The sequence below is a fragment of the Chrysemys picta genome, chromosome 6, assembly GCF_011386835.1.
Source record: "Chrysemys picta bellii isolate R12L10 chromosome 6, ASM1138683v2, whole genome shotgun sequence".
In the NCBI taxonomy this organism is placed as follows: Eukaryota; Metazoa; Chordata; order Testudines; family Emydidae; genus Chrysemys; species Chrysemys picta.
In genome coordinates this window covers 25741458-25766280 of record NC_088796.1, presented here as the reverse complement: position 1 = coordinate 25766280, position 24823 = coordinate 25741458, and the positions used below count along the sequence as shown (strand labels likewise).

The 24823-nt window shown below is 39.8% G+C and overlaps 1 protein-coding gene across 11 annotated transcripts in view; it reads right to left on the bottom strand.

The window, feature by feature from the left end:
• Positions 1 to 24823, bottom strand: part of NIPBL (NIPBL cohesin loading factor) — a 299958-nt gene that overhangs the window by 164257 nt on the left and 110878 nt on the right. For all 11 annotated transcript variants that reach the window (XR_010602148.1, XM_008168695.4, XM_008168692.4 and 8 more), the window contains exons 2-3: positions 2303 to 2444; positions 228 to 393 (exon numbers count right to left, since the gene is read on the bottom strand). Coding sequence is in view for 10 of the 11 variants with exons in the window: in XM_008168695.4 (XP_008166917.2) it covers positions 228 to 393; positions 2303 to 2366 (230 nt within the window). In the remaining variant the exon portion in view is untranslated. The remainder of the gene's footprint in view (positions 1 to 227; positions 394 to 2302; positions 2445 to 24823) is intronic.

The window sequence follows — 24823 nt, the reverse complement described above, 5'->3', positions numbered from 1 at the left end:
TATTAATATGTAATTGTCCAGTAACCTTGCACTTTGATTAGCTAAAACTATTTAATGTTGTTCTAATACAAATTGGTACTGCAGTACACAAACTTGACAAAGTACTTGCATATTTTCAATTTTAATAAATAAAACCACTTCTTATACCTATGTTTTCTCATTTTAATCTCACAAAGAATAAACAAGTTATTCTGATACTTTGGTGTGAAGAAATACAAAGTACATACATGTGATCTGTTGACACCTGGTTGAGGCTGTGTACAAGTTGGGAAACCAGATTTTCATCCCTGCAGGCCAGAAGGCAGTTTACCTCTTCTGCTATCCGTCCATTAAAGAGCAGGCTTTTTGTAGTTGTAGCAGGTAAAGGTGATGGAAGAGGCAGCTGGTTCAAAACTACATTAGAAGAAAAAAGTAACTCAAATTATTCCACTGAAAATTAGCCAAGAGACCTGCATCAGTTTATTCTCTAGCATCCTTAAAAAAGAAACATAGTAAGTTTGAAACAAATTGAAGACCTCTGAGTTTCTCCTTAGATCAAGAAAATCTGGAATCATATTTTAAACCAAAAAATTGAATTTGGTCAACTCCACAGATTGTATTATGGGATTATTTTAAATTAAAGACATCATACGATAATGCTTTATTTTTCCAAAAAAATATTTTCTAATAAATCAGATAACACAATAATTAATATACCAGAACAATTTAGCCTTGGAGCTGAATAAACTATTAAAAAGGGAGAAAAAAGAAAAAACAATACGATTGCACATAATTCAGTGATTGTGTACAGCCTTTGCTTAAAATTTCTTGTTTCATCTGCAAGTTGCAGTGGCGTGGCTCAAGTGTTCAATGTCACTTGTTTCCAAGATGAACGGATCTAAAAATCAACGTGATTTGAGGAAATCTTGATTTAAATAAACTATGTTAATCTTGTTTTGCATTTCTACTTGTTATTTTCCTAAAGGACAGTACCATCTCACTGACTGATACAACCATTAAAACATGTTAATTTGCAATTAAATGTAGTCTTTGAACTAAATTTGGTATTTTTTGTTAACCAGAATGATATGGTATATATCTATACAGAATTATTTCTGCAATTATATATCTTAACATATATTTATTCAGATTTTTAATTTTTACATATTTTAGGTTAATAAGAAATGTATTCATCTTTTTCTATCAAATTAATTTTTACTCATGATTTTGCATCAAGCTGGTTTTGGATGGAAATTTGAATTCCATCAAAAATGTACAAAAACACTATTTTAAAATGGGTTTTTTAATTAGTTAAATAAACTATCTTAATTACACTGACTACATTAAAAAAAGATCAAAACGTATTTTCCATTTAAAATAAACTCATTTTTAAACAGTGTCTAGTCACCATGTTCTTCAAGTTACTAGAATTAATGGACCTCATCCTCTCCCACCTCATTTTTATTTATATATTGAAGAGGAAAAACAAGCTTTCCTGCTTTTTAATTTCCAATTGGTGTCAACTTTGAACAAACTAGACCAAATGAAGAAAATATTTTGTCTGCATGTGCAGAAAAGGATACTGTCATCAGAAGTTGGTTTAGCACTTCAACAAACTATGGTTCCAGGTGGTCATCCAGCGACTTCCACGGTTCAGTTGTTTGACTTTCTGTAAAACTTCAACTTCAACTTCCTTGGAATTTCTTTCCAAATTTCAACAGCCTCAGCAACAGAGCAGCTATTTTTTTGCACTTTGTCCAAAGCTATGGCAATAGGTTTCAAAATATTCAGCATAGCTTCCATGTTTCTCTTTAGTCCAATGTTGACTACTTGGGCTGTGATAGTCCATCTATTTTGTCATGATATTCTTCTCAAATTGCCAGTTTTTAATTAACAGCTCAAAATAATCAACCACTGAATTCCATCATTCATCTTTGGGGAGAATTAGTTTTGATCCTCTGTCTCTTCAGTGAAGTTGAAGCAAAACAATTGTTACAGAAGCTTTTCATAATTTCAACAACATTTTACATTATTGTTAGAGTATTTAAATCTTTGGCTAAAGGATATAACAAATGGATGCAGTGCTCATTTGATGCAAGTTTCAAGTTCACTTCATTATCCTTCTATAGGATTTCTTCTCATCTCAATTTCTCCATATCACTTCTAATTTATTTAAAAATTTTACTATAGTAAGTTTAGGCCTTAACATAGTTTATCATAATTTCAAATTTAATTTTAAACACGTTTAGGTTTTAAAAGAAACAAAATACTGAACAAAGATGTAGAAAAAGTATGACAAAAAACTAAATATAAAAGTACTTACGGTCTGTGAGACTAGCAATCCCTGCAAGAGTAGTGATGGGAACATGAGGCATATCCCCATTCATCCTGAAGCTCTGGGATGGGTGCCTACACAGATATTTTAGTTCAGGTGCCAGCTATCATTTCTTTCCATCTCCCAAGCACTACAAAAAGCAAACAAAAACCAAATAAACAAAATTCAATTTGCTTAAAGCTACTTGGAATTCAAAAGGATTACAAAGTTACAATAAAGCATGAACAGTTTATATCATCCTTAGTGCACTTTTCTATTCACAGAGAACAACTTTATTAATAAACAGTAAAGAAATACAGATATAAAGGGTAGGAAACCACAAATGAATCTCATCAATACTGGGTTGAACAATTAACATGTGAGCTTATTCAAATGACAGAACAGTGATACAAAGGCATGCTTCTCCTAAGGATTTTATTACAAAGGAAAATGTTGATCAATTTATACACTAGCAAGCAAATTGTTAACATTTCATTCACTGATATTCTTTTAAGTATCAAACATTTGATGCATAAAAATTGTTATACCTGATCTTGTGAACAAATGACCTAAGATGACTGTAATTGAAAGATTAATGAAAAAAAATCTGTTCACTTTGCACTTGACAGCACTTTATGCCTAGTTAGTTTCAGTATTTACCCTGTATAGTCAGTTTCCAATTTGTGGGGATCTTCCAGACAATAATAGGGTAAAGCAACATTACAAAACAGGAAAGTGTGATGTTTAATTACTAAAGTTAGCAGGGGAACCAAGGGCATATATAGCACCTTAATCTAATTACAAATGAAAAGTTCTAAACACTGTTCTGCTAATGCACATATTCTCTTTCAGTCGAAAACTTCTCCTTAGCAGATCGGTGGTAATGTCTAAGGAACTTCTATACAATTATATATGGTAACATTAGGAGGATAGCTCAATGGATTAGTAAAATCTTTCACTTCTAGGTCACTGCCTCAAATCTAATTCAGATTGGTAAATACTGAAAGTTATCTGAATGCTGTTTGGAGCCTTACATGAAATGAGTTAGTTGTCACAGATGAGGTTATAGAAAGGTGTCCACTAGTTGGAAATAAAACAAAAAACCCAAAACCATCACTCCGGACATCTCTTGACAATCTAAACATAGACCCCAAAGATTCACTGGGAATGGAAAGTGAGCCAACCTCATATCTCTAGAGATGGTTCTTTCAGATCTGGGTTGAGGCATTTTGCAGGATGTGGAGGGAAGCTTCCACACACTCTCTCTCTCTCTTTCTCTCTCTCTCTCTGCATATTTTATAAATTAATAGAAACCATCTTCAGAGATATCAATCCAGCACTAAAGAACACTAATCCAGTTTACACTTAAAGAAACATTGTTAAGCTGTTTCTCACACAGTGAATTCTTTATAACAGCAGCAACCCTAAGCATTCAAGTTTGTCAATATTTACATATAAACCACCCCAAAAACAGAACCTGCAACTGGATGTTACAACTGACATCTGGATTAAACAGTCTGTTTTGAAATGTAGCTCTCCAATGAAAAGTAATTCTATAAAAGTGGCACCTTCTTACTCTCATGTACCCAGTCACATCTGCTTGTTTCAGGCCTAGTCTATACAGTTTTTATACTGGTATAACTATTTCAGTTAGGGTTGTGATTTTTTTTTGCAACTGAAATAATTATACTAGTACAAACCCTAGTGTAAATACAATTATATCTGTATAAAGGTGTCTTATAGTGATCTATCTTATTCCCTTTCCTGTACAGGAATAAATTATACCAATATAGGCACCTTTATAGCAGTCTAGCTGTAACCATAGTAGGGATATTATTTCACTTTAACTATAGCAGTATAGTTAAAGCAGTACAACTTTTGTGTTTAGATCAGTCCTTACTAACTACATCAGTGGTTCTCAAACTTTTGTACTGGTGATCTCTTTCACATAGCAAGCCTCTGAGTGTGACCTCCCTCCCCCTTAAAAACTAAATACTTTTTTATATATTTAACATTATAAATGCTGGAGGCAAAGCGGGGTTTGGGGTGGACGCTGACAGCTTGTGAAACCCCACATAAATAACCTCATGACCCACTAAGGGGTCCCGACCCCCAGTTTGAGAACCCTGGAACTAAATAACTAAATCAGGAGGTAGCCGTGTTTGTCTGTATCCACAAAAACAACGAGGAGTCTGGTGGCACCTTAAAGACTAACAGATTAATTTGGGCATAAGCTTTCACGGGTAAAAAACCCACTTCTTCAGGTGCATGGAGTGGAAAATTACAGATGCAGGCATTACTATACCGACACATGAAGAGAAGGGAGAGAACTAAATGGTTCTCGATGGTTCATGCATTCTAGCTACACAGAGCCATCATAGTTATGACAGGGGGAGCTGGAGTCTACGCCTCCTATAACAACAGAATTGTCTGAGTTCCAAGGAGTTACAACTTTACAATTCCACTAAAGACAAGGGCATAATCTGGATACATTAGAAGAACAGATTCCAGCTTGACTCTCAGATCTCAGGTTGAGTTGAAGGACTTGCAATTAGAAAATAAACAAACTTTTTATGGGTAAATTGAATACATCTGATTTGGAGTCAATATGAGATAAATATAGAATCCAAAGCAGCAATTTTTAGTCACGTCTCAGAGTAGAAATTCACTTAAATTTATACGCTAACTTCTTTGGTGTGTTTGTTTAATGTAAAAATACTTTTAGAGTTACCAAATGAGTGTCAGGACAGAAGTGATTTTGCAAATTGTAAAACTTCTGCTTTTTGATATATCTGTAAAACCCCTTAATTATAAATTAAATTAATTATTCAAGACATAACTTAATAGGACCATCGGGTTTTTAAAGGTTCCCTGCCAAGAATTTTATTAAAAACTGGCATTCTGGACTCTTCTAGTTCTTTATGATGTAGAAAAAGCAGCCTAGAAAAGATTGGGTTTTTTTTACTGATGGTTTTATACTCATCAAGAATGTCAACTCTGGTTTGTCCTAGTTTTGCTGGAGGAATTCTAAGAGGTGTCTGGAATGTTTATTGGGAACAGGCTGAATAGTTTAACTAAGACTTCTACTTATACAAATGTTATTCAATTACTGAAATTTTTTAAGAAGTGTTTATAAAAACAAAAATAACATTTAAAAAAGTGACTAAATCCCTTTCGTCTCAATTGCTCAAATATAACTTTGACTCTTGCAATGCCACCATATCACTAGCTCTCTGGAGCAGGGGCGGGCAAACTTTTTGACCGGAGGGCTGCACCGGGTTTTGTAAATTGTATGGAGGGATGGTTAGGGGAGGGGGTTGTGTGTCCCCCCCCCCGGGACTCCTGCCCCATCCAACCCCCCGTTACCTGACGGCCCCTCTGGGACCCCTGCCCCATCCACACACCCCTGCTCCCTGTCCCCTGACTGCCCCCGGACTCCTGTCGCCCCATTGAATCACTCCTCTCAATCCTGACGGCCCCCCCGGGACCCCTGCCCCATCCAACCATCCCTTCAAGCAGGGGAAGGGCTGGGGCTAGCCTCCTGGGCCAGGAGCTCAGGGGCTAGACAGAACTGTCCCGCGAGCCGGATGTGGCCCGCGGGCCATAGTTTTCCCACCCCTGCTCTAGAGTCTTCAAGTTAACAAGATCTGAATTTCTAATTTTTTTTAAAAAAGCAAAAAGGTCCCTTTCCCCAACGCTTGAACATCTGAAGCCTTCTCCTGTATTGTAAAAGGGCACAAAACCATTATTAAAACTCTGCAGGTGCCGAAAGCTGCATCATGTCTAGTGTGCTGTGTGATGATATAGTGAGGGGTGAATGTATGCACCGAGGACCAAGTAGCTACCCTACAGGTTTCCTGTATCCGAACCTAGGCCAGGAATGCAGCTGACAAGGCCTGTGCCCTTGTGGAATGAGCCTTAAGAGGCAGGGCTGGGACCTTGGCCAGCTCATAACATGTGCGGATACAGGCCGTGATCCAGGAAGATAATCTTTGAGATGAGACCGGGAGTCTTTTCATGCGGTCTGCCACTGCCAAAAACAGCTGGTTCAACCTCCTGAACGGCTTTGTGCGATCAATGTAGAATGCTAACGCCCGCTGAACATCCAATGAGTGCAGCCTTTGCTCTTGGGTATTGTTTTGTGGCTTGGGATAGAAAACAGGTAGAAAAATGTCTTGGCTAATACGGAATTATGACACTACCTTAGGGAGAAAGCCGGGTGAGGTCTGAGTTGCACCTTGTCCTTGTGTAAGACCGTGTAGGGTGGGTCAGAGGTAAGGGACTTTAACTCCAACACCCTCCTGGCTGATGTGATGGTGACCAAGAAGGCTAACTTCCATGACACACAAAGAATGAGGAGAAAAAAATAGCAAGAAAAGTAGACAGTAATCTTATCTGCCCTTCACAGTCATCACTTAGGGAGAGAGGTTGGAAAAAAAGGTGGAAGGAGGATTACCCAATATTCACTAATCAAGTCTGATACAAAGATTGGAGCTTTCCATCAAGATACAGGAAGAAGTCCCTCCCTGGTGAGAAGCGCAACATATGAACTCCCTTACAGTGGTTGGGAGAGAAGAGTGTGCCTTGGGTTTCTCAACAGAACCCATATTGCAAGACCCCATATTTTGCATCAGCTTCTAGCTCAAGGGTAGACAACCTATGGCATGCATGCCAAAGGCGGCGCGCGAGCTGATTTTCAGTGGCACTCACACTGCCCAGATGCTGGCCACCGGTCTGGGGCCTCTGCATTTTAATTTAATTTTAAATGAAGCTTCTTAAACATTTTAAAAACTGTACTTACTTTACATACAACAATAGTTTAGTTATATATTATAGACTTATAAAAAGAGACCTTCTAAAAACATTAAAATGTATTACTGGCACGCGAAATCTTAAATTAGAGTGAATAAATGAAGACTCGGCACACCACCTCTGAAAGGTTGCTGACCCTTGTTCTAGCTTGTTGTCACATGGCAATTTTCCATGCAATGAATACTATATAAAATTCCACTGATTTGAATACATCTTTGTTTACTTGGATAACTATAACCTATTGTATGTCTCCTATTAGGAAAAGAACACTGGGATTTTAAAACCACCACAAACAACACATTTTTAAAATGTGTCTTGTAAAATAATTATTAAAACAGAATGAAATGTATACATTTTATGTGGTCTATTGAAGATGTTCAAAATATGATTTGAGTGGCTTTTATTACATTTTGGAAAGCTTTTTTCGTGTACTTTATATACACATAAGCCTGCCCATCTCCACTTCAGTCATTTTCTCAGTGATCAACTTTTATTCATGCCCTCACTTTCATTTGCACTAGCAATTATTGTATCGGTTGTCTAGTATGAATTCACGAATATGAGTAAGATAAGGAAATGGAATGGTATAGTATTTTTCTCCATTCTTAAAGAAAATTCATATTATAGCTGAAGTTTACTTAAAGCAATTTTCATTGTAATAAAGTTTCTCAAGCACAGCGCATGGAATTCTTTTTGAAAAATATTAACACTGAGGTTAAACAGAACTGACAGCAAGTTAACTTCCTTTACTGCACCTGTCACCATCTCATCTTTTCTACCACTGAATTACATTTGTTTATTGCAAGTACAATGCTGCAGAGGTACAGAAACTTAGTAAAGGAAACTGGTGCACACAGATATGGTTTGGTTTTCTTTAACCGGGACACAACAATCTTCAAAAACTCAAATGCTACCTGAGGTTCTTTACTTGAACTGAATGCCACTTTGCACACAATTTTAGCAGTTACTTAGTTTTACAATAGCTGGCTTGAAAAATTCCCTTGTCCACAATAAACAGGAAACTTTTTCCAGACAAATGCTACCAATTGTTTCAAAATCTAAGCTTTCATTACAACAATTAAGTTAGTACGCAAAGATGACTTTTCAAATTTGTAAAATAAAAGTGTAAAATAATAGAATGCTGTCTTCCCAAATCTGTAGATATCTCCTGGTGTCTCTTGCTTTCGCAAACTGCAGATATGTGAAAACTGACTGGACCTTTGTCAGTTTCCCCTGCTATTATTGGGAACCTTATAAACTGCACTGAAACAAAAACACACCAGAAAAAAATCTGCAAATTTTCACTCTACTGGAGGCTAGAAAAGCTATAAGTATCAGAGGCAGACATTATCAACTTAGATGCTTCACCAGCACCTGCCACCATAATAGCCAAGCGTAATGTAGATATTAACTGGGAAGGAGGACCCAAAAACAGAGTTAGTTTAGCAGCTACCTCACTCTTATAGCAGCCAACTCTGGAGTATAAGTGAAGAACAGAGACAAAATTCCCCTTCCTCTCCCCCCCCCCCCCCCCGCCACCATAAGATCTTTGAGGACATATATGCGGGAGATTGTAAAGCTTTATGTTTCACACACCTACTTTTCAGAAGCTACAAAGATAAAATCCTGCATATTATCCAAGGACAGCACACTCCACTTGCTGGCAGCTTTGGGCAAGGAGTTTTTGCTTCTTAAAGGACCAGGTGTAGTGTGTGGTATGCAAAATAAAGCCATCAGAAACCAGCCAAAACTGTAGTTTGTATACGCAACTAGGTTTTGCACATTGTGTATATTCAGTAAATATGGTTGTTTTTAATCCTACTGTGCCGGTGTGATTTCTACATATTCTGTTGTAGAAAGACAATAAGTATTGATAGAGATTTGGGAGGATGAAGAAATGGCAGAGCAAATATAAAAAAGAAGGTGATACTGAACAAAAAGGTGAAGAAAAATAAATGAGAAGACAGAGACTAATGCAAGAAAAGATGCACCTAGTAAACAACAGAAAAAGTGTAGTTAAGTCGAGATGAGAATGAAGGTATTAAAAACAAAAAAAATTTCAAGCCCTGTACAATAACAGGATACCGGGAACTTTAACATGATGCAGCTTTCTAGTACAGTTACATAACAAAAATTATGTTAAAAGAAATTTTTTAGGTTATAGTTTTAAGGACTTGAAAGTTTGAAAATGCCAGATTTAAGGATGCCAGTGCAACCTTAATTCTACCTTGTGTTTCCATCCTGCACACTCAATAATGAGGGTTCTATGGAAAAAAATAGTACGTGAGGATGTAATTAAAGATTGTATCACAATGCAGATGCACAAGGAGAGCAGAATTAAGATTGCACTTTGGCAACTGCAAGTGAAGAATTTCCCAATTTTAGAGTGCTTGACTTTACAAACTCAAGCTACTTCCTTTCAACATAGCTTTTTGGTATGTAATTTCCTAGGTTATTTTTAAAAGTAAAAATAAATTTTGTGTACAAATGTAACTCCCTCCCCACACATCATTCATTAGCAGGATTACCATAGGCGCTTAACACCCACCAGCAGCCAGCTCTCCCTCCTCCCCTACAGCCCTCCCGCCTGCTGGCGGCCCGGCCGATCAACTCCTCCTTCTCCTTCCCAGCACCTCCTGCCCGCTGTGATCAGCTGTTCCGCAGCATGCAGGAGGTGCTGCAGGGAAGAGGGAGGAGCGAGGGCAGGGCACGCTTGGGGGAGGGGCAGAATGGGGTGGGAAGATGCGGGGTGGGGGCAGGTCCTTGGGAGAAGGAGTGGAGTGGGGGCGAGACCTGGGGCTGAGCAGGTGGTTGAGCACCCACGGGGAAAGGAGGAAGCCGGCGCCTGTGCCTACCACTTTAATTATAGCAATAACGGTATTAGCTGACAGCAACAGAAGGCTATTACTCTGTCAGGGACTGCAGGTGACGAGAGAAAGGGCTGCTAGCGCAATATTATGGGTGCGTTGGGGTTGGCAATGGTTGGCCTGGCTCTTTCCCCCAACCCGAGAAGCTGAGGGAGCTCCTGGCCCACAGGTTACCTTTACAGGGATAGAAGAGGGGAAATGAGACAGTAGGACCATGTGGGTTGGAGAGTAGGGAGCCCAGCCTGGGGCTCTTTCCTCCTGACCCCGACTGCTAGAGCTGTTCTGACAGCTCCCAGGTGTTTCTCAGTGCAATCTTCACTGGAGGTGATTCTGAGAGTTTTTTTGGTGGCCTGGGCTTTGCTCTTTAGAATGTGTGTTCAGTTATTATTTTCACACATTGCCAAAGATTTTCTGAGGAACTCAAGCAAAAGATGGAAAATGTCAATTTTTAACAGTATGTAACTCCGCTATAGTTGAATGGAATTGCATAGCACAAAGAAAAGCACCTCTCCAGCCCAATGCTTTCTTCTTGTTGAATTTCAAAGGCCTGCTACAAACAATGAACATGCTAAAGAATCTCAACAAAGGTGCAAGAATCTTTCATAATGGAAAGTGTACAGCGAGCTAAATATAAGGATTGATACCAGCAAATTCTTGTAATTTTTAGTGCTAGGTATTGTACATATAAAGAGATAGAAGGATGGAGAAAGGTATACAAATATATAAACTAAGTAATCAGTTAGGACTATGATTAGAACACTTATTTACACTCCCTCCTCCCCAACAGTATCCTCAACAACCCCTCCACCTAACCATCATTGGCTCCTTCTTCATGATTTGCTAGCACAGAAGCTTGCACCTGTGTGAAATCCCAAAGAAAGAAAAGGGCCTGTTCTGTTAACTGCCCCTGTTTTTATTACTTAATTTTTAATCCTTAGCTACTTCTCTTTTTAATCACTTTTAACCTTTACCTATTAACTCAAACTACCTTCCCCTCCTCCCCCTTCCTAGCTATCTAGGAGCCACAGTCTACTAGCTTACCCACTGCTGCCCATGCTACGAGTACCTCATGTCCAGCCTGCCTAGCCACATATAGAATCAGGGTCATTGTGAGGAGAAAAAAAACAGTAAATATACAGACACCGTTAAAACAAAAGGTGCAGAAATTTTCTTTATTGGTGATAGAAAGCTAAACGACCCCCACATTAAAAAAAAATCACATACAAAACTAGAGTTATTTTTAAAGATCTGTAAGCAACTACTAAGTAAGACACAATATCAAGGTGTTCAAGTACAAACCATTCACAATCCTAAATATGATATGAATTAAGAAGTTATAGCATACTGAAACAATATGTTTCCTCCCACATTTCTTCAAGAATTAATGAAAGCTAGAGGATCCACAAAATTTCAAGAAGTTCTTGCTTTATGAATTCTCTACTGAAACATAATAAAATACTTTTATTGGAATAAAAAAATCACAGCAGGATATTGTCACTTAGGGCACAAAACTCTGCTTTATAAAAGTATTTCAAAGCTCTTTAAAATTTTGTTAGCTTTTTAATTTACAAGAAACTGTTTGTTTTAAATGTAAATATATATTTCAGCACTTGCAATAATGTAGCTTTATGCTAGTGGATTAGCATAGCCCAAAAAGTGGAGCTGACCAGCTGTTTTCATTGCTCTAGTCAATTTAAAAACAAAAACAAAAACCAAAAAACACAACTCCAAAAAGCAGACTGGCATAAACAGTGAAAAGTAAATTAGACTTGAATTCATTTCAAAATTATCAACAACAGTTAGGCAGCTCGTGTGCTGTGCCCACTGATCATCATAGTTATAATTATTTCATTCTTACCTTTTGCTCCCCCATCTGTTTGCTGTAGCAACCTATAACATAGTTAGATTGTACAACTTTATGCTAAGCACGTACAAGTACACAGCAAGAAGACTGACTGTACCTCAATGAGATCTCAGTCCTTGTTTGAGACCCTTACGCCGCAATACAAATTAATCAACAGTAATTATCACCTATAGTGTTACTAGTAAAATATGTGAGGGGGGAGGTCTAAGACATTTTTAAACTGACATTTCTATGTGTCAGAATTTTTTTTTTTTTTTTTTTTTTTAAGTTCTTCTCTTCCCTATCACCAGGTGATGACGTTCCCATACAGTTCCTCTCTGGCTGTTATACCCACTCATCAACTTCTCCAGAATTTTTCATTAAAAATAAAAGAAAAAAATTCTACCCATTATTGGTTGGGCAACAAGATGATCCCCTGAGCAGGGCTTAAGTGCAACACTCAGATAGGAATCTGAGCACACTCAGATAGGAATCTGAGCACACTCAGATAAACAGATCATAAAACCAGAAGGGAATCACTATAATCATCTAGTCTGACCTCCTGTATTGGCATGGAGAGAGTTTAGGAATTGCCCCAGGATAGTGAGGCCTCATCTTAATTTGGTCCTCTGGTTATTAGGTGTCTACCAGTAAATGATTCATGTCTCTGTGTATGAGGGGGTGGATGGAGAAAAAGGATGGGTAAGAAGGGCATGAAAGAGATACAGACAAATGAGTAAGTTAGAAAAACTAGGATATTGAGGGGTGTGGGTGTTTTTTGTTTGTTTGTTTGTTTGTTTTTTGTTTGTTTGTTTGTTTTTTTAAGGATTAATTGGGACAGTGGAGAGAAAAAAAATATAGGGGTGACAGCAGAAAACACAATATAGAAAAGGGAATGAGAGGCTGTATATAGGGATTAAAGGGAGAAAAAATGAAGGGGGGTGAACACACTGAAGGCAGTCAAGGTGAGGAAACACTGATCTCCAACAGAAATAAAAGAAATAAACTGGAGCAAAGCCAGGAAAAGAAAAGATAAAACAAAAACAAGCGCTATTGTATTAGTCTTCTTTTCCGATAGAAAGTGGATTGACATCTACAATTAAATATAGCTCACAAGTTGAAACAACTTTTTATTCTCATAATTGCAGGGAATGTAACTTTTTTACCCTTACTAGCAAACTCAGATCTCAAACTAGTGCTAGGTAAAATTGTCAATTCCAGCACTTATGGATGATTTCTCACCGCTTGTAGGTTTCTTCCCAAACCCTAACAAAAATACCAGTTTTTCTGTGTTGGTGTGTTCTCTTTGAATCTTGTGACGGAGCGGTAGAAGACTAATAGAGGGAGAAATGTGTTTGTGAAGTTATGCACACGTTCAGTAACGTGAAGACACTTTGTCAGAAACTAATATTTAATATACAAAAAATCAAATTAAAAAAATAATGTTTCCTTTCCCCACTCTACTGTATATTGTCCACTTAACTTGAAAGATCTTTAGGGAAGAAACCTATTATATCTGTGAAGGGCCTAGTACAGTTTTAAAAAGTTTTATAAGTAATCAAACAGTTTTGTACATCTTTAAGGCCTTTGTTATGCAACATAAATAAGAAAAAAGAGCATAACTATTGTGAGGCTGCACCTTGCAGTTCTCCTTTTAAAATGTTCAAATACTTTAAGAGTAATTGGTAAAACTTTCCTGGTTGGGTATTATTTTTATTTAGAAATTTTACCATATACCTTTTTCTAATAAAAAAGGCAATGGTTATTAATTTTCTATTTGTGCACCAGCATCAGACTGATGTAATCTCAACTGAATGAACAGGGTCAACTTCTGCAATAGCACAGAGTAATACAGCTCCCACACAAGTTCAAGCCATTTTAAAAATTCTCTCTGTAAGCTGTGTACTTATTTTTCTAGAAACCAAACATAGTAGATCAAATTCAGATGCTTTTATTAATATAATGGTTTAAAAACTGTCACATTTTGGCTTAAATGACTTTTTCTTGTTATTTAAGATTTATATAAACCTCTATTGCTGCTTGTACGACTACAATGCACAATACAAAATAGAATATAAAAGATATAAATACACTCACCAAACCCCTCCAACCCTCAGTTTCTCTCTAATCCCCCGTCACTGCAACCATCCACAACAAAGCCTGAGGCAATACTCTCTAGTTCAGTGGTTCTCAACCAGGGGTACATGTACCCCAGGTGGTAGGCAGAGGTCTTCCAGGGGGTACATTAACTCATCTAGATATTTGCCTACAGGCTACAGAAAAAACACTAGCAAACTCAGTACAAACTAAAATTTTGTACAGTTACTTATTTATACTGCTCTATGTACTATACACTGAAATGTAAGTACAATACATTCTAATTGGTTTATAATTATATGGTAAAAATTAGAAAGTAAGCTATTTTTCAGTAATAGTGTGCTGTGGCACTTTTGTATTCTCATGTCTGATTCTGTAAGCAAGTAATTTTTAAGTGAGGTGAAACCTGGGGATATGCAAGTCAAATAAGGTTGCCAGGCATCCGGTTTTCGGAACACCCGGTCAAAAAGGGACCCTGGTGGCTTCGGTCAGCACCACTGACTGGGCCGTTAAAAGTCTGGTCGTCAGCACAGTGGGGTTAAGACAGGCTCCCTGCCTACCCTGGCACCACACAGCTCCCGGAAATGGCGACATGTCCCTGTGGCCCCTAGGCAGAGGGGCGATCAGGGAAGCTCCTTACGCTGCCCTGCCAAAGCACCAGCTCCGCAGCTCCCATTGGCTGGGAACCATAACCAATGGGAGCTGCGAGGGCAGCACTTGCAGGTGCGGGCAGCACGCAGAGCCCTGTGGCCCCTCCCCCTTGAGACCACAGGGACATGCTAGCCGCTTCCGGGAGCTGCACAGAGCCAGGGCAGGCAGGCAGGCAGGCAGGGAGCCTGCCTTAGCCCTGTTGCACTGCCGACTAGGAGCAAGAGCCGCCCAGCTGGAACCCAAATCCCGAACCCCCTCCTGTACCCCTACCCCCTACTGCAGGTCGGAATCCCCTCCCGCACCCCAACTCCCTCCCAGAGCCCGCATCCTAACCCCCTGCCAGAGCCCATCCCCCTGCCCCATCCCTGCACCCCCTCCTACACCCTAACTCCCTCCTAGAACTTGCACCTCAACCCACTGCCCCAGTCCTGAGCCCGCTCCCACACTCTGAACCCCTCAGCCCCAGCACAGAGCCCCCTCCTGCACCCCAATTCCCTGCCCCAGCCCAGAGTCCCCTCCTGCATGTTGAACCCCTCATTTCTGGCCCCACTGAGGAGCCTGCAACCACAGCCGGAGCCCTCACCCCCTCCCTCACACCAATCCCCTGCCCCAGCCCAGTGAAAGTACATGAGGGTGGGGAAGAGTGAGCGACCTGCTGCTGGCCGCTTCCAGGGCACAGCGTGGTCTGTGGTGCCAGGACAGGTGGGAAGCTTGTCTCTTCACCCTGGCTGCGCTGCTGACCGGGAGCAACTGGAGGTAAGCCCATGCTCCAACCTCGGAGCTCTCACCCGCAGGCACCCCCCCCCCCCCAGCTCCCATTGGGTGGGAACCGGCCAATAGGAGTCCGGAGCTGGTGCTCGGGGCAGAGGCAGCGCGTGAAGCCCCATTGCCCCCCTGCCTAGAAAACTTTGAAAAACACTGTACTAAGGTATAGTACTAAATTAAGTATAAAGTTATTCTTCTTATGGTATACAAATTCCAAACACCAAATTAATAACAGAAACAAATCAATTACAGTTGGAAGGAGCAATCTACTACCAAAGATCACAGATGAGAAACTATGACAGAGCAGACTGATATGCACCTAACCGCTTACTCCAAGTAATAAAACTCCATTAAAGAGCGTAAAAGCTCAGAGAAGCTTCTAACACTACATATTAGAACAAACCAACCAGCACTTACAGAAATTAAAAAGCCCAGGTGTGCATGCACCAGTAGTACCTTTCTATAAATACTAGGTACAGAAGTGATAAATACTAGAATCAGAAGAATGATTCACATTGTAGCAACAGCCAGAAGATGCAGAATTCTCTCTACAGTACAGATAAAGGTCAAACTCAGTATTTGAGTGAACTCAATATGCTCAGATCCCGAAGCGATTAACTCATGGGAAAATTGAACAAGGTTAACAAAGTATAACTTGTGAAACCAAAAAGTTAAGGAATTTGAAATAAAATATTAAGAAGGTTTAGAAGCCTTTCTAAACCAGTATTAAGACAGGTTACCTAAAAGCAACTGCAATAGTAACTGGTTAATCGCCTTACAAATACCTGTAATAAAAGGCACACAATACAAAAACAAATAAAAAAGAACAGGTAAGCAAACTAAGTTGGAGAAAACAAAGGGCTATGAGGGTCAATGGAGCCAATGGGCAGTGGAGCTATGCTGATTTACACCAGCAGAGGCTCTGACCCAAAATGTGTAATTTTATCTTGCTTGTTACCTGGAAACTACAAAAAGGTGAAAACATGCCAGAACCTAAGATTTCCTGAGAACAATGGAAAAGCCTCTTTTTTACTCCTATCTTAAAAATCACAGGTCCACTTAGTTAAAGCAGTCCTTTTCAAATACAGCAAATGTTATATATTTCAATATATACAAAAATAAAACACACCTTTCCAGGGCTCTTGACACCATACTAAATTTTTTCAAAATGCACTTAAAAGAATCCCCACTGAAATAGGAATAAATGTAAGTATTTGGGATAAAGTCATACTCTTAGCTCCGGAAAGAGCAAGCTGCTACTGCGGCTTCCACATCAGAAAAGCAATACCAATAGCAAAATCTGAAATCTCTTTAAGTAGCTTCAAGGTGCAGCCTAAACAAAACAATCCATCTGTTTACAAGCAAACTGTACTTGAAATTTGTTTTCCCCACTTTTTGCAGCCAACAATAGTAAGCCGCTCTAAAACCTGAAATATTTTAATGAGTTTTTCTTGCTTGCCAGTTTTGTACAGTACAACCTATAAAAAGCAGTTAAAATTTTAGCCAAGAGTTACTCATAGTGTTTATTACTGTGTCAAGAGTACTTTGTGGGAAAGGGAAAACAAACACCATTTGCAACTGAAGCCTAAAAATACAGAAACATGTCTGTCTGGCATGATACCACACTTTTTGAGGAACTGATTTACACACACACTAAAGGGAGAGAGAGTGGTTGGTATGGTTCAGGATTGGAAACGTGTACCTCATAGTAAGTGAATTAGTGTGGATGCAGTCAAAGCCTGACCAACGCCTACACAAGCAATTGTGCACTATATTGTGTATTTCATTTAATTTTAAAATATATTATCAATCAATATTTTAAAAGTGCAACCTATTACATCTTTCTTGGGTTTGCTAATCATTTCTCACCCAGATTTCACTCCACTTGAAATGTTTTTCTTCCTATCCTAAACCGTGGTACAATTTCTCATGTGATCTCTTCAGTTTGTTTTCTCTCTTCTTTCTCTCTCCCCTTCACCCTTATCAGTTCCCTTATCTCCCTATATTGGCTCCATCATCTTCACTGCCACATCACTCTCCCTACTGTACTAAAAATACAATACAAAAATTAACCCATCAATCTCTCCTTTGCAACTCCTCCCATCACATCAGGGGCTTGGAAATTGTTCTAGATACCTGATAGCTAGTGTGTTAAACCTTTTAGGTTGACGGACACAAAATTAATGCACACAAAAAAATTGTTTAGAAGCAGTTAAGGTTGCTACACAAAGAACATAGCTGACAAACTCATAAAACCAAGGAAATAAAAAGCTAAGCCACCTACACAATATACGTCCTCTACTCCTACTACCACAAATTTACCACTATCACAAACTTAACTCTACCCCCTTCTGCATACAATCTTTACACACACACACACACACACACACACACACACACAGGGGAGTTGAGCATGTTAGGTGTAGTTTATTTTGCTGTGCGAGCATAGTGTGATCAAAAGATAGGTCGAGGAGATAATAGAAGGGTGGCATCCTTGGGGCAGAACTGAGATAGTAGTGTGTGGTCTGTCGTATAGAACAATTGTGGTAAGATGAGTGCAGTGGCTGACGAAGTAGACAGTATATATTATGAGATAGCTTAAATTTCCATTTCCTTACTTTTGCGGGTTTGCGTCAGTTATGTTGTATGTAGCAATGACTGCTTCCAAAGAAATTTTTCGATGTATTAATTCTTTCGTTAAAAAAAAATGCCAGAAGTGAAAGGCCAGAAGTGAAGCTGCTAATGGAGAAAAAAATTATCTTTCCACCAAACAGCACATACCTACTTTCCCAGACACCTTAAAGCAACCACCCAATATGCCACAGCAACCAAGTTTTGTGCAAACCCATCTCCTGCACCCATCAGCACTTGACGCAGGTTATACTGATCATAAACTGAAGTTTATCATCACATACATATTATTTGCAAATATCCAAATTGTATGCCACACAGATGCACAAATCTTGGAAGCTATGTATACTACAGTTTTAAAATGTCTTCAAACATGTTAGCAATGAAGCAGTTCATTCTGAAAACCAGGACGGGATCTGCTTCCTTTCAGTCCACTTGAGATATAATAATTCTGGTTAATTTTTTTGTTTCCTATTTTTGAGTTAGTATCTGCCACTATCAAGGCTGATTCCCCCACTCTGGCACTTCGAGTGCAGAAGGTGGGGGCCCACAAGGATTCTAAAATTAATACTGGCCACTCCAGGCTTGTATTAAACTCCCAAGGTTACAGCTTCTCTCTGATCTTGGATGGGTAGATGCTATCACCTCCCAAATGCAAAAAAAACTTTGAACCCAGGAAAAAGTACTTGGGAATTCCTCCCTGTGGGATACCCTCAAGCTCTTTCAGCCCACCTCTGGGGAAGAACTGAGAAATTAGGAAATTAACTGCTGCCACCTGCTAATTAGACAACATATGCACAAACCTCTTAGGACACAAAAACCAAATCCTGTTCTTAAAAAAAGGTAAATTTTATTAAAAACAAAAAGGAAGAAAATACATCTGGAACTTAGGCTATTTCTAGATTTAAAAAGAGCAAATATAATAATTAAGCATCAAGAATGGTTTTCTTGAGGTCCATCTTAATGGTGACAAGCAAAACAAAGGCATTTGGGGGTTCGCAGAGAGGAGTGCGCAAGCCATAAAGAAATAAAAGAAATAAACCAATCACGTCTTCCTAGACATTTCCTAATCTACTTACATATCTGGGGGTTTCAAATGAGTAGTTTCTAGGTATGATCTGGTGATTTTCATACCTGGCCCACAGCTTTTACAGCATAGCTCCAGCCCTGTCTCTGCTCTATCCTCTTTCTCCGGAGGACAGACAGACAGTCAAAAGGGAAAGTTTTTTCCCAATTTTAAAAAGTTCTAGCCCTCCCGTTGGCTCTTTTGGTCAGGTGCCCACTCCCTTCCTTTTACGTATGGGCTTTTTTAACCCTTTACAGAGAACAGCTACTAACAGCGATTTTGTAGCTAACTAACGGGCTGGGTGTCCATAAAAGGGAGCTACCCCTCCCCATCTTTCATTTATTACAGCTACACTTCTAAAGGGCAAGACAGTCCGGTCTAGCAACAGAGTATCTGGGTGATGACTTTTGCCCTCTTGTTAAGATAAGTCTGGTAACACAGAAAGCAGTCTGTACACTCCCTTGAAGGTCCACATACTATTGTTTTCTTGGCATTCTGGGGCACCTAAAATTATCCTAGATCAATCTTGTCTTATCTTCTTTCTCAATCGCTGGATGAAACAAAAGGGGGGGGAAGCATAGATCAGATCCTTTCCCCAGTTCAGGAGGAAAGCATCTGATATGAACAGACTGTCTTCGTGCTCTTGGCTAAAACATGGATACTTCAAATTCTGTCTGGTGGCAAGGAGATGGATATCCAAGAACCCACACAGATGTTGTCTATAACTGATTTATTTAATGACTATTTCTGCAGTTCCATAATGTGTCTGCTCAGTTCAACTATGAGGCTATTGACCTTGCTTGCTACATATAGAGCTACAGGATAAACACAGGACTGGATACACCAATCCCATAAATTGAGTCCTTCTTTCACAGCTGGAAAGGATGACACCCTCCCTGTTTGCTCAAATAAATATACTGCCTTTGTATTATCTATCATCACTGACACTACCTTGTGCTGGATGTAATGTAGAAAAGATTTGAGTGCCCAACAGATTGCTCTCCATTCTAGAATGTTTATATGTAGTCTCCTCTTGAGCGCTCCAATGACCGTGTTGGAGGCATTAAAGGTGAGCTAGAAGATTGAACTGAACCGCTTTCAGAACATTTGTACATTGAGTTCACCATGTCAAGGACAGCAGTATTTCTTCCTGGATGGTCAACTCTGTCAACATATTGCTTGTATTTGGTCTATAATTTAATACCAGCAGGTACTACAGAGATCTTGTTCTGAGCTGAACATAAAGGGATGTGTCGGAAGTGGCTAAAGCCAAGAGGACCATAAAGAGCTCAGAAGAACATTACTGTTTTGAGTATAATTTTGACAGGGCTATGGCAGATTGAAGTTTCAGAAATCCTTCTCCTGGCAGGCATGTTCTCTCCTCCTGAGAGTCAATAACTGCTCCTATGAATGGGATCCTTCATGTAGAAAGAACGGATTTTTTTTTTATATTTATCAAGAGTTCTAACCTCTTAAAGAGGGAATGTGTAATGTATGTCTTTGAAGAAGACATCTTTCAATGAGACTTTCATGAGCCAATAGTCAAAATAAAGGTAAACAAAAACACCCTGCAGTCTTAAATGAGCCACTATTGCAGCTAGGCACTTGTAAATACCCTAAGGCAGTAGACAGGACAAATGGCAGGATCTTGTCATGACTTGACTTCGGAACCAACTGTACAGTTGTCTTGGAACCTGAAACTGGAGCCAGGACCAGAGCTTTCTGAATGGAGCTTTGAGACCCAGAGGTGTCCAAGAGCAATAACAGCTTTTTCATCTTGTGCTCATACCCTTTATAGATATCAGATCTGCTGGGCTTTGAACTTCTTGGAGCAACAGAACTTGCACCTTGGCTCATCAAAGCCAAGCATCTAGTACATGTCAGAAAGACTGATGGACAAGAGCCACACCTTTTAAAGCCAGGTCTCTTCACCTTTGGATCCACCATGGAACTGGTACTGTAGATGGAACTGAAGAACTAACTGCTATTAAACTATACTAAGAACAAAATTTTTCTTTACCTTATTGACACTACACTATGCTATGCTAATACTAAATTACACTAGACAGAAGGATCTGTATCAGAATGATCTAGAAAGATTCAAGACCATCTGCTGCTGTGATTTGAAGGAATTGAAATGGTAGAGGGTACACACCCCCTTTTATAACCTCACCTTCAGAAGGTTCAGGAATGCAGAGGGGACAGTTAGGAGGGGCACATGAACACTCCAACAGATACTGCTATGAGAAGGTGCCACCACCTCAGCTGTACCCGCTGGCACATCCCAGCAGTCAGAATATGTAAAAGACACTTGAAATAATACATCATAATAATATCCAAGATGGTGTTAAAAATTTAGAACAAAGTATAGAAGTAGTTAATGATACCATGGTGGATCCAAAAGTGAAGAGACCTGGCATTAAAAGGTGTGGCTCTTGTCCATCAGTCTTTCTGACATCAAATGCCTGTACTGGGGAGGTGAGATAGCTCAGTGGTTTGAGCATTGGCCTGCTAAACTCAGGTTTGAGAGTTCAATCCTTGAGGGGGCCATTTAGGGAACTGGGGTAAAAATCTGTCTGGGGATTGGTCCTGCTTTGAGCAGTGGGTTGGACTAGATGACCTCCTGAGGTCCCTTCCAACCCTATGATTCTATGATACCCAAGCAGTGTTCCTTCTAATTTTTCCCACCCATGTGCGGAATGAATATAGGTGATGTGTGACACTTCATCTTCATATAGGTGCACATAACAAAATTCATGTGGTGGGGAAGGGAGCCGAAGGGTTCAGAGTGTGGGAGGGGGCTCAGGTCTAGGGTGCAGGCGTTTGAGGACTCCGGCTGGGGGTGCAGGCTCTGGGTTGGGGCAAGGGGATCAGGCAGAGAGTTGGGGAGGAGTTGAGGGCTCCGACTGGGGGTGTGGGCTCTGGGGTGGGACCGGCGATGAGGGGTTTGGGGTGCAGGAGGGTGCTCTGGGGCTATGGCAGGGAGAGAGGACTTCCCCCAGCTCTCTCCCAGCAGCAGCACTTGAGCTGGGGTGGAAAGAGGCGCCTCTCTCCACTGCAGCAAGTCTGGGTCGGGGCTGGGTTCAGGGTGGAGTGCCTCGGCTGCGACAGGTCCCGGCCATGGCATAGTTGGAGCCAGGGGGCTGCCCCAACAGGTTGGGAGTCAGGCTAGGTTGGGGCCAGGGAAGGGGCACCTCTCCCCCAGCCAGTGCAGGTCACTAGGCGGGTTCCCTGAGAACCTGCGCGGCGCTAAATAGGGTGCCACGCAGCTTACAGGGAACTTAGTACCCAAATCCAGAAATATTTATATCATACACATGAATCTAAAGGGTAAATCTATTAGATATGAAATGTACCTGTGCCAAACTCCTACCTGGGACATATCCAACCCACAAAGTCATGATTGAGAAGTATGAAATAGCAGTTGAATTGTGAACCAGCCTACAAGATAAATGTTTTCGAAATGTAAACTTATTACTAGGATTGGTTGAATGCTCACTTAATGTATTTGAGTATCAGGGGGTAGCCGTATTAGTCTGTATCCATTTGTCTGTATTTGAGTATCAGAGGGGTAGCCGTATTAGTCTGGTGGCACCTTAAAGACTAACAGATTTATTTGGGCATAAGCTTTCATGAGTAAAAAAAAAAACACTCATTTCTTCAGATGTATGGGTTGTTTTTGAAGAATTCCACTGGTATTAATCTAACATATTTGCTGAAAAATATTTGATCAGCCACAGAGCTGGCTGAATCTCACAAAAAAGTTTCCAATTATATATTACCAATACAATCAAATGTCAATTACTATTTGATCACCCTAATTATTACATCCATTGATTTTGTTATACTCCCCCCCGCCTTCTCCCTTGATTACTCTTCTTTTCCATACACAGCGTGCTACATCCTTTTCTTCAGCTTCTGTATCTTTTTCCTTTTTCACATCCTTTCAACTGCTTGGGAAGGGAAAAATTCTGGGATTATAACTAGGATGCTGTTCCTAGGCCTTACGTCAGGGCTCTGTTTTTAAATACACGCTTCTTAGTAGTGGGAGTTTGATAAAATTGACACTCACCATATTCCGCCAACACAACTCCTTTCTTGTTTCTGAAGAGGAGGAGTATTCTCTCTTGGAGTGTTCTCCCCTCCTACCCCAGAGCTGAGATGAATCCAATGAGGACTCTACCACCTGCCCCTCTGCCAGTATCCTGGCTGCTGCACTTCCACTACTTTAACCACCCCTTAGCATCATTTTGAGTCCCCATCACCAGTGATTAGCTCCAGTGCCGTACATTTCCAAAATGAAGCAGAATAAAATAAATTGTGTCAGTTTAACTGCTGCTCACAGGGATTAGAGAGGGAGAAAAATATGATCAGATTTTGGTCAGTTTTCAATCTATTACTGTTTGTGGAGCTCTGTCTGCAGTTTCCGGAAGACAGCACAGCATTTATTTAGCCTACAGGTGGACCTTGGTTGCATATGAAAATTATATTTCAATAATAAAGGCTAGAAATTTACTTTTTTTAATGGCAGCTACTTAGCTGCTATGTAAGTTAATGGCACTTGCCTAGGAAAGTATTCTAAGTATTCTACTCATGCTGGACAGGTAGATTTTCAAGCCAGGATCATATCACACCATAAGTACTTATGGTTGGGTAATAGGACATGCTCTTCTTGTACTATTGGTACAATAGGCCAAATATATGCTCCAAATGTAAAAACTCGCTCCTGAAAGATGCACTTTTTTCCTGTTAAGGATACAAGTTTTGTCTACTGCTAGACATTTTGTACCACCCCTTCAATCAGATAAAGTTATGTTTGTATACTTCACATAAATCAAAGCCCCACAAATTCCATGACTCTGCACTTGTGGAAATGACTACACATGCCCTATGCCTTCCCAGGCCCAAAGATATAGAGCCAGGAAAAAGAAGGGGTTATCATGACTCTTGCTAATGGGAGATCCTGAAATGAAAGAAACTGAATAAGAACACACAGAAATACCCTATCTCCAATCCTGCCCTCTATCCCAATTTACACACTGCCTATCCCTTTCCCATAACAATGTTTCAAGTGGCTTAACCTGGCCCCTATGTACTGGAACCTGCTATACTGCCCCCACCCAAATCATAGAAAGACCAGAAACAAAATCCTCCATATTTTCACCCTGTAGATGTCTCTGGTTCCTACTATCCATCGCAACTTTTATGTTGTCAATATAGATTTCTGTGGTGGACTACAAATTGTTTAGCATCGTTAGTCATTTTTAAAAGCTGTTTCAATATGTTTTGATATTAAATTCAGTAACTCCTATTTCTTTGTTACTCAAACTATTCTATGCAATCAGAAAAACTGCAGTTTTCTGCAGAATCCAGCATTGGCTTGCCAAATAAGCAAGGAGTGGAGAAAGCCTGATGCAGAATTTAAGTCCCAGTTGCTGTAGTATAGGTAGGATCCTCATTCAGATTATATTTTCATAAATGACATTTTCCTTACACAACTGATTTATACAAATGATATAGTTTAAGTTATTGGCATTCAATTAAAATGAATACTAATGAATCCTGGACTTATGTGGTGCTTATTTATCACAGTGGTAATATCAAAATATGATCCAAAAGATATTTTGCATTAGTTGTATTGGTATACAACTTCATAAGTATCAGAGGGGTAGCCGTGTTAGTCTGGATCTGTAAAAAGCAACAGAGTCCTGTGGCACCTTAAAGACTAACAAATGTATTGGAGCATAAGTTTTCATGGGTGAATACCCACTTCGTCAGACGCATGTGTAAGTAAGTGT